Source organism: Mus caroli, chromosome 6, assembly GCF_900094665.2.
Source record: "Mus caroli chromosome 6, CAROLI_EIJ_v1.1, whole genome shotgun sequence".
Classification (NCBI taxonomy): Eukaryota; Metazoa; Chordata; class Mammalia; order Rodentia; family Muridae; genus Mus; species Mus caroli.
The window spans coordinates 116,503,361-116,514,443 of NC_034575.1; the positions used below are offsets into that span (position 1 = coordinate 116,503,361).

The 11,083-nt window shown below is 47.6% G+C and overlaps 1 protein-coding gene across 1 annotated transcript in view; it reads right to left on the reverse strand.

The window, feature by feature from the left end:
- Positions 1-11,083, reverse strand: part of Iqsec3 (IQ motif and Sec7 domain 3) — a 96,980-nt gene that overhangs the window by 66,665 nt on the left and 19,232 nt on the right. Inside the window, exon 2 of the mRNA XM_029478257.1 lies at positions 1,142-1,225. Within this exon, the coding sequence (XP_029334117.1) occupies positions 1,142-1,225 (84 nt within the window). The remainder of the gene's footprint in view (positions 1-1,141; positions 1,226-11,083) is intronic.

The window sequence follows — 11,083 nt, forward strand, 5'->3', positions numbered from 1 at the left end:
TGTGTGTGTGTGTGTGTGTGGTGTATGTGTGTGTGAGTGTGCTTTTTTTTAAATATTCCTCATTGTTTCCCAAGGAGTGAAAAGGGCACAATTATAGAATCATGGAATCTCAATATGAAAATGGAGTGTATTGAGAGTTCAAAGCCAGGTGTTGGTATTGACTACATATGACAGTCTGTAAATCAACCTCCCTCTCCACCCATGCATAGCAGGGAGGATCTCCTGCCTGCTCTGCCTCACAGAGCTACTCAGAGATCAGTGACATTACATGTAAACTCTACTTTCTAGACAGACCCAGCCCTTTACTCTACAGATGAGGAAACTGAGGGCCAGGGATGTTAAAGAATTAACATTATTTCCACATCTGGAGATTCAAGATGGGGCCAGAATATAGGTGATGTGAAGGAAAAGGAAATGTGAGAAATTGGCAGAGACTGAGAGAAGATGAAAGACAGAGGGAGGTGACAGTGATGTGGGCGATGAGGAGGAGGGGGGCTGCGAAAAGCACAAGGCAGGGAGGGAGAGACGCACAGAGGGAGTGTGGTGAAAGCCTGGTGACAGGACCACAGCAAAGGTGACTGAGGCAATGGGGAGTGTGATTGGCTTAGACAGAATGAGGACAGCACAGGGCAGGGACACCAAGCCCAGCCGTATCTCCACTGCCCTTCCTCTCCAGGTTGTCAGCTAGCCCAGTGAGGGTTGAGAAATCCTTACAGTTAAAGCCAGTCTCCTTGGCCCCTTTTTGGAAAGAGGAAGATCGGTAGGAAAACTGATTCTGCCACAGGAAGGCCAGGCAGAGTGTGTGGGTTGAGCATCCACTAAATCCAGCCCCCCGGTCACAAGGAAAACCTGCATGTGTGAAGTCAAAATCATCTCTCTTGTTTGCCAAATCCATTAATTTACACAAGCTGATCAGAAGGAAGGAATGTGGCTGGGTATAGAGCAATNGGGTATAATGACCCTGAGGAGTAGGAATCTCTTACNTAGGACNAGAGGAAGCAAAGAGGAATGGGAGGATGGGAAGGCAGAGAAAAGCAAACAGACCACACAAGACTAACAAGAGGCCAAAGCNGCTCATGTTGGATGCTGGGCTCAGAGAGGAAGAGGGGTNGCAGGGAGCGGAGGAAGGTCCAGTTCGCACCTTTGGGAAGCCAGGTCGGAGCAGGCAGGCTTCTGCTCGGTGTCAGCGGCAGGGCAGCAGAATTGGTGTAGCACAGTCTCATTCCTGCAGGCAGAGAGGGAGAAGATCAGAGTGTAAGGCCAGCTGAGTTCAGTTCTAAAGACCCCCTCAGCATCTTTCCCCCAAAACCTGGCTACTCTTTCCCTACCTGAAACCCTCTCAATCAAACACTGCTCTGGAAGAGNGAGCAGANCACATTGCCCATCCATCCAGGTTTTCCCANTCATTCCTGGGTCAATTCAAACACAGGCCCTTAGCAGAGTCTCCCTGNTCTACNGCTCTTATACTGCAGAGCGCATCTCTGCAGGAGGCTCCCACCCACAATTCTCTGTTCATAGAGACCTCTTTTATTCTAGTTTTCTATGATCCTNTTCCTTAGAAGTTCTGTAAGGCAGAACACTGTCTAAACACGAGGACTTGGCATCTGCAAACCACTGAAAAGCCCACCCCACACATGCAAACCCTCCACATGTGCAGATGGACTTCATGTTGCCTCCCAGAAGTTTGGGGTGTGCTACTTGGTGAGAGATGTCAGCAAGATGCCTGGCGGAGAGGAGATAGTNGAAGTGTGGGTTCTCACTGGAACTCTGGATGGCATGGCCGGCTGGATTCATGTTTCACCTCTGTGGGCCTCNACCTATCAGCTCTAGTGAGACAACTTGCACTTTTACTGAAATCAGGAAATTGTACTGGAGGACTGGTCCTCAACCCTAGCTCCCTATTAGAGCCACCAGCGCCTAGGTTCTGCACCCCAGGGACTCTGAGTTCATGTGGTCTGGNAGGGGTTCAAGTACCAGGTCCCTTTATAAACTGCAGGCTACCAAGGTCTCCCCCGCCATCCCCCTTCCCCGCCTCCCTGCTAACACACTGTGTTCTGGTGCCTGCTTTGAGCCAACTTGGAGCTAATACTACACTTGTTGTTGGGTGGCATTACCATGTCCTATTGTCAACTCTCCTTTCTTAAGTCTAGACCTGACAGTCAAGATGTATCCTGGGTCATCTGAAAGAGGATTCCAGACCTCCTTAAAGTCCAGAGTCCAAACCAACACTTTACTTAAAGCACATTTTGCAGAACAACAAAGGGGGAAAAGTCATGTCTCTGGGGAACAGAGATTTTGTGCCACTTCGCAGATCCCTCCCCCCCAGACCCAATTTTAGAATCTGCCACCCAGGCACCTCTTAAGAGTCCCTAAGTTCTGAGATAGGAGATCTAGATAGGGCACAACATTCAGCTATATCCGTGGAAGAAAGTAACAATGGAGCTTACCTTAAGTAGGTAAACATAATAACACAGAGAGTATATGTTTAAGCAAGAAAAAATATCAGAAGGAAACAGAACTATGGCCTATGAGTTGGGGAGATGTTTTTGAACAAAACAGAGAACAAAGATGCCAATAAGAAAAAGATATGCTGGCATTGTGGTGTATCAGAGGCTGAGGTAAACAGGACAGTTTAAGGCTAACCTGAGCCATATAACACGTTCAAAGCTAGCTAGTACTATGTAGTGAAACCCTATATACAACNATACTATNACAAGTCAAAGNCAATAGACTGGGAAGGTGTCTTGCACCATGTACAGAAGAAGGTGTTAAGACTTGATTCTGATGTTCTCCATGGGCGCCTGTGTTTGAACACTTGGTCTAGCTGGTGGTGCTGTTTGGGAAGGCTGTTGAACCTTTAGGACGAGAGGCATGGCTCATAGCAGTGGGTACCTGGGAACTCTTTCTGGTCCTGTCTCTTGCGAACTGAGCTTCCAGCATCTGAATAAAGCCACACTGCGAAACTCCACTACCACAGACCAGAGGTTCCCANCACCATGGTCTAAGCTGCTCTAGTCCCCATGTCTCCGCTGCCACGCTGATCTGTGACTTCTAAAACTGCTAACATAAACCTCTTGTGCCTCGAGTGGCTTCTCTCGGCTGTTCTGTCAAGTTAATAGTCTTCTTACCTTGAGCTCTAATGCATCCAGAAGGAAAAGACAAAGCCAGNAGAGAAAAATGTGGAAATAGTTCTTGGAAGAAGAGGAAATCTAAAGAGCGGATCGTTTATATGAAGAGATGTTCCACATAGCTTGTAACAGGCAAAATGCAAATTAAGCTAGCACTGAGGTACCATAGCCTATTCATCAGATGGGCAACCATTAACAAGATTGCTTATACTGTTATAAGGCTGTAGGAGACCAGGGACTCTCAGCTCTGCCTGAGTAGGTATGATTCTTATAGCTGCTTGGGGGAACTAGAAAGGATATGTCTTCCCATCCAGAAATACCACTGCTGGGATTTTATACTTACAAGGACTCAAATATTTCTCAGAAAGGTATTTACTCCAAATGTTTAAGGGAGCATTGCTTTGTGGGAAGAAAGAACAGCTAGAAACAACACTCCAGGCAGCCAGGAATGGGTAATAAACCAGTGAGACCTTCAGCCATACCTTGTAATTACATGTCTGTCCAAAAGAGCCAGCACTTTATCTCTTGGTCTGAGAATAGATGTCCACACTTAGGGCTAAATTGGAAAAACTGGGAACCTCAATTGAGAAAATGCTTGCATCTGATTGGCCTGTAGGGAAGTCTGTGGGAGACCTTTTCTTGNTTAATCATTGATGTGGGAGGGTCCAGGTTACTGTGGGAAGTGTCACTCCTGGGCAGGTGATCCAGGCTGTATCCAAAGCTGAACAAGCCACAAGATGCAAGCCATTGTACAGTGATCCCTTGCTCCTTGGTGGTCTCTGTGTCAGCTCTTGCCTCCAGAATGCAAATTAAGCTAGCACTGAGGTGCCTTCCTTTTTGAGTTCCTGCTCAGACTTCCCTCAATGATAGGCTGTTATACTGAAGTCTAAGCCAAATAAACCCTTTCTTTCTCAAGCCGTCTTTGGTCATTATGGTTATCACAGCAATAGAATGCAAACCAGGACATCCCCGAGTGTGAAGTCTACATGTGCGTGCTCCATGCTTTATGTGCAGACTAAGCTGTTAACTTTGGCTACTGCAGCCGGTGAAGCTGAGACAGAAAGAGAAGAGGTCAGACATACAAGAGAAAAAGCAATGCCTGGTGAGACAGTGACAAAAAAAAGTCAACTATAAATTCGTGTTTATGCTATTACTGTAAATTCATTAAAACTGAATATATATTTGGATGGGAACAGAAAGTGTCTGAAACCAACACCAATACTGTTGTCACTTTAGGAATCACATATTGATTTTATCTTGAATTTTCTAATTTAAAGGGTCAATTATAGGTTAGGATATAGCATATGATTATAGATTTGTTAATTTGTTATTCAACTAATATGGCATTATAAAAAGGCAAAGACTGAGGGCAGTCAATGAGAGAATGAAGGCTTGGCATGCCTAAGAGCATGAATTCAACATCTAATATGGCCAAAGAGTAGATATAAGAGCAATGAAGAAAATAATTGGGGCTGGGATGGTAGCTCAGGAGTTAGGTGCTTGTCACCCAAACATGAGGACCTGAATTCCAGGTACCCAGCCAGCACTCCAGCTGTCAGAACACAGAGGTAGGAGGATCCCCAGAAACTTTCCAGCCAGCCAGTCAATGTTCAATCAGAATCTGCTTCCAATATCCCCTCTCTCCCAAATCTGCTTCTAATCATCCCCCCCAAAACCAAAAGGAAATCCATGGAGGAAGATACCTAGTGTATCTTTCACATGCACAGGAACATGCACATGTGAACATATACCTCCCACAGAAAGAGGGATCGGGAGAACAAATAATAATAGTGAAGAGAAGGAGGAGGAGGAGGAAGAGGAGGAAGAGGAGGAGGAAAAGGAAGAGGAGGAGGAAAAGGAAGAGGAGGAGGAGAAGGGGATCCCCCTACAGAGAACGTGATGGGGAGAGCAAACAATAATAGTGAAGAGGAGGAGGAAGAGGAGGAGGAGGAGGAGGAGGAGGAGAGGGAAACTAAATGTCTGGCTCTAACTACCCATGCTACAGATGAGAACGGGGCCCAGGATAGAGACAATATATCTAGAGTTGTCCTAGGATCAGTTTTCCAGCTTCCTCCACTTCCTCCTCCAGCTCTGGCTTCCTGGGACACATCAGAAACTTTATAGAGAAGTGTCTGGAACCAAAAGACATTGTAATAATACCCAGAACTTCCAGGCTTGAAGAGGGGAGTAGAAGGCCAGACTCTTGCAGGAAGCAGACAGGCTCAGAGCCCCAGCAATGGGAGGTGGGGCGCATAAACTGACTGTGCAGGCAAAGCCTCACCTACACTTCCAGTTCCAGTCCATCACCCTCTGTGTCTGCAGGAGGCTTAGAGTTCCTGGCAAGGNCATCAAGCACATAGGCAGGCAAGCAGCCTTGCCCAGCCAGGGGGTGGCCTTTCAGGAATGAGAACCTAGCAGGCTGCAGTTACCAGCTGACACGGAGTGCCTGAGGGGACTGACTGTGAGCTGCTCTGCTGTCCAGTCATGGAAGGCAGGCCCTGAGGGGCTCCAAACTCTAAATTTTCTAACTGCACTGACACATGCCATGGCTGATACAAGCCTAAAGTCTGGGGAGCCTTCTCCTTTCCAGNGGTTGGCTAGTTGGCAGTGCTGCTGGGGTTCAGTCTTTATTGAACATTATGCTTTGGAGCCCCTTGGAGGCTGAGGTTTCCACAAGCCCTTTCCCACTGTCCCTCCATCCACTTCCCTAGAGCCTCCCCAACTCTCCCAAAGCTTTCTTCCCTGTCTTCCACTGAAGTTTGAGCACACACTGAGTTGTGGGTTCCAATCCCTTCCCCTGCCCAAGGTCATGTTCCAAGTCCCCTGACCTGAGCAGGCTAAATGTTACCTACAGCCTTTGCAGACTGCTCTCCCTTCTACCTTGAAGGGAAGCATAAAGGAGGGGGCCAAAGAACCAACTCATTCTCACTAAAGAGGAAATGGGATCTGCTGTGGGAAAGGTGTTTCCTCTGTGGTCTTCCTTCTCTAGAACTCATAGTCCAGGTGTGATCATGAGAAACACACAGGCAGCTTAGGTTCTTAACTAGGGATACTCCACTAACACCTTCCCCCAAACTTCTGAGAACATAAAAAACCCAGGAGATGGAATTTGACAGAGAGGACACCGAGGAGACGCGGGAACTGTATGTGATGTACTAGGAACACAGGTCCTCGACCACAAAAGGGACATCAGTGGAAAAACTGAGAGAGAATAAACAGGTCTGGGTGATCAGGACAGGTGGTAGATGATTGGTAAGTGACAGACAGCAGAAAAATGATGGTTAAATGACCTCAACCTCCAACAACCCCCCCTCAATAGAACAAAACTCCCTCAACAGAAGAAGAAACCAAGGCGCCTTGTGTTTGTGAACTGCCAGTGGTGTGTCAAGNTTACCTCCTTCCTCACGGCAACTCTTCATGGTGTGCACTGCCAGCCCCTTTTATACACTAAAGAAAGGGGTAAACGACTCGTCCAAACTTCTCACAACGCAACATTCCCAGGGCCATGTGGTTGATCACTTGGTTCCCAGCTAGTGCCATTGTGTATTGGAAATCTGTGGACCCTTTAGACATGGAGTCCAGCCTATGAAGAGTCTACTCAGTTCTGGTTTGAACCAGAGCTCCTTGCTTCCTGGTCTGGCATCCTTACTACCATGTGAGTANCCTTACCACACACTCCCGCTGACACCAGCGTAGCTGACCCAGCTACTGCATCCTCCCACCAGAATGACGGACTGATCCCTCCTCCACTGAAAACTAGAGTCAAAATAAACACTTCTTCTCATAAGAAGTTTGCATCAGTATTGGGCCAGGACAACAGGAAAAGTGGTTAATACAGGCACAAGGCCAACTAAGGTACAATGACAGCTCAACAGGCTGGTTCAGGGATTGTGCCCCTGGCCCTTTTGGGAAACGGAGATTAGTGCCTGGCACAAGGCTGACTCTCAGTACATTGACAAAGGTTAAAGCTCCAGGGTGGTTGCAGCTGGGAAGGAAGCCATGAGCAAGCTCAGGAATTACAGCCTCACATGGTCTCTGCTCAGGTCTGACGCTTATCCTGACATTGTCCTAGAGCCTGTACCTGGTTCCCTAATCAGCAGGACACANCTTCTCTCTTCTCTTTCTCTCTTCATCCTTCTCTTCCCACCCCTCTGGAGAACCATCCCCACTTGAAGGAACTGTGTTCCAGAGGCTTTGAGGGAACCCAAGAGGCAGGAGAAGGGAATATAGGTTTGTTCCTGAGNTTTCTCGGGTGGGACCAGCCCAAGGCTGTCCATGTGAAAGATCAGTGTTCCTGAGTATAGTCCATTTGCCCATAGAGTCCAAGTGAAGCATCTCTTCCTGACTGGAGGTCTTGCCATCATCCTACNCTAGGCTGGCTTGTGGCACTGCTGCAAGGCATTGGAAGTCCCCACACATGGATCCCAATCCCTATGTGTTCCCGAGTCACTTATCTTTTAGGACACCCATGTTCTCAATCGTCTCACCAGGCCAACATCAACATCTGGCCTTGCAGGGCTTTTAAGAGAACAAGTACTGCAGTAAATACAAAGGCACATAATGAGGGGGGGAGGACATGTAGGTGTCCTGGTATTCCTGACCACAACACCAAGTGTTGCCATGGTTGTATAGTTCCTGGAAGTCTCNCACAGCTCCAGTGGGAAGGCAAAAAGGCAGTCTGGCAGTCTCCTATAAAGTTAGATACACTCTTGCCATAAGCCCCTGCAACTGTATTTACTCAAGATGAAAACACACAGGGACACACAACTATTCATAGCAGCAGATACACATAGAAAGGGGGAAAGGAACAGTTTAAATGCTCATTGATCTGCTAAAGGGACAATCAAATTGTAACATATCTGTATGGTGGAATAGATGACATGTAAAGGGGAACCAGTCCACATGCCCCAATATGGATGGATTTCCAACGTGTTCCAGTAAACCAAGGCCAGTCTAGAAAAGGCAGAGGGTCTGTTTCTGCCACATGGGAAAGNCCTGATTCAGAAGGAACTCGGGTCATCCGGGGCTATGGAAATGCTCTATATCTTGATAATGACAGCAGCTACACAACGGCAGACGTCTGTCGGAGCATATCAGCCCATGCCCTTAGAGTGAATGGATTTCATTGTATATAATTGCACCTGANTAGAACTGATTTTAAAAGAGAAAAAGACCGAATCTGCGTCCCCCCTTTCTCCCTTCTTACATTTTCCTGAGCCTATTAAGCCATTTCATCTTCAAATCCTCCCTCTACCCACAACCCCAGGTCACTTGAGTATTAACCTCCTTCCCAGCTGCGGGAGGAGATGCTGTGTTTCCTCCTTCCTCCTGCTAGATTGCTTTTGCAGAGACCAGATGGCTCATCACTGAGATGGAGGAGTGCAGGGGCCAGAAAATGGGAAAATGAGAAGCCTAGGGGTGGAATGGGAGGAATTAAGGTGCCAGTCCCAAGGTCTGAAAGTCCGTGGGATGTGTGGCAGAAATTACCTGAGCTGAAGACAGACACCTGTGTGCACTGCAGCCCAGTCTGGGATGCATTGTATGGGATGCAATGATGGTCATCGTTAATGAGGCTCCTGTCCCCAAATTGTTTATTTCACTGAGTGGCGGGGATTTGACATGGATGGGAAGTCACCGTGAGAGAAAGTTAAGCCCTGTGTAGGGCCAGACTCTTTTAATGACTACTGCTAATACTATTAGTCTCTGCTCTAGGGACTGGCAGCCATTGCTNACTGTAGATGTCAGTGTAGATGTCCTCTGCTTAGTGGCACACTCTGAAAGTGATATAGAAGGGTGTGGAAGACCTCAGTAAGGCGAATGATGACAGCTCTTCTCAGAGCTGGCACTCACAGCACAGAAAGCTATGTTGTGTTAGTCTTGGGACATGGTGACGGCCCAGTCAGCTTCAGGGCCCTGCCAGAGCCTGCCAGGGCCTGGCATCTCTACCTGGAACCCTCGCTGCTTTCTCACTTTCCTTTGGGGTAACCTTCTCAGATCTTCCTACTCTGGCCACCAGGAGAAAGATGGTTGACAGAGTCCTGGGTAGTGGGCATCTGGCTGTCCCCTTCAGTCAGACCCTTCTTGAGAGCATGCTGCAGCTTATCAGGTGTCCCCATGAAGAGGACGCTGGTCTTGTGGTGAACCATCAGACACTCCAGGAACATCCAAGTTAAGAGGAAAGTGGAGAAGGAAGACTGCAAGCCTGCTGTTTCATGGAAGTATGGTGTGGTCTGTTTATGCATTAGAGCTGCTTACTAGCTTTAATTTGGTGGAGAGGGGGGAGAGCAAGTTTCCTTCATGGGGCAAAAACAAACAAACAAACAAACAAACAAACAAACAAACGCAACTTGGAAGGCTTACACCTGCAATCTGAACACTCCAGACCAGCGTTTCTCAACCTTCCTAATGCTGTGACCCTTAACACAGTTCCTTGTGTCGTGGTGACCCCCAAACGGTAAAATTATTTCATTGTTAGTGCATAACTGTAAATTCGCTACTGTTGTGAATCGTAATGTAAACATCTGATATGCGACCCCCAAGGGGGTCGTGACCCCCAGGTAGAAAACCACTGCTTATCGAAGATGAGGCAAGAGAATTGCCATGGGCTCATAATCACCATGGAGTAAGCAGTGACTTCCCGGCCGGACGAGCTACAGAGCAAGACGCTGTGTCAAAAGCCAACTCTACTTCCTCAAATAAAGCATCTAAACACTCAAATCCAAAGTCCGTGACTGCCACTGAGAAACCTGGCCCTACCTCATCCAGCCCTGCTCTTGTATCGAGGAGCTGCCTGCAGTGTCCTTTAGCAGTGTCCCCTATGTCACTGTGTCAGGAAGCCTTGATGGGCTTTCAGTCCTTCCCAGTGCCATGGACTTTACAGCCATTTCCTCATGGTGGAAGGACTTAGTAAGGGATGTGTAATTACCTCACTCTGGTTTCTGTTACTGTCACCAAATTCCCAATGCTGCGTGTATCAAAAACAAAACATGTTCTGGCTTGGGATTTTAGAAGTTGGAAAATCTAAGCAGTATGGCTATGGGAGGGTCTCCCTAACTGTACCCAAACATGGCAGCAGGTACAAGATGGCAGGTGTGTGTGTGCATGTGTGCGTGTGTGTGTGTGTGTGTGTGACAGGGCTCATATGGTATGAGGACAAGAGAGCTGAGAGAGGCTGAGCTAAGTTATGGCAGGCCACCCTCGTGGGACCTAATCTGCTCTAGTGGGAATTAATCTACTGCTCTGAGACCAGCATTTAATCCTTTAAAGCTCATGACCCAATCACTTCCCATCAAGTGCCACCTACTAAAGGTCACAGCACCTTCAGATATTATATATTGAAATATACTGGGAAGCAGGCTTCAGCACAAATATTGACAGGGACAAACTACATCTAAATCTGTAGCAAAAACTGAACTTCATTTAGGAGTGGTATGGAGAGGGAATGAGTTAAAACACAAAGCATTTGAATACCAGTTAGCTTAATCAATGGCGGCTGCTATCAACATGTGCAAAGTAGACCATCATTTCCCTTCCTCGTGTGGCTCTGAGTAACAGGTCCTCTCTATCCTCTGTCCTTTCTCCATCTCCTACTGGCCTCCAAGGCTGTTAGCTTTATAGGCTGTTTTGTTTGGGTGCAAACACTTGCTTACAGCTCCAGTCACAAGCCCGTGATTTCTCTCTTTAGCTCTCCTTTCTTCCTTGGCTCCCAGAAGAGTCCATGCTGAGTGANCTTCCCTTCCCTTTGCTCTCTTGTCGCCCTCCCCCACTGGCATCTGAGGTCTTCCTCAGACCCTCAGCAGCACCTTCCCATGGGGATTCCCAATGATTTCATTCCCCAAAATGAGGGAGTTTTCCAGTTCCCAGTGAACTCAGCTCAGTAGTCAGTGGCCAGAGCCTCCTAAGAAAACATCCTTCATTCATGGTTTCTCTCCTTGGCAGGGGAGTGAGCTATTTTG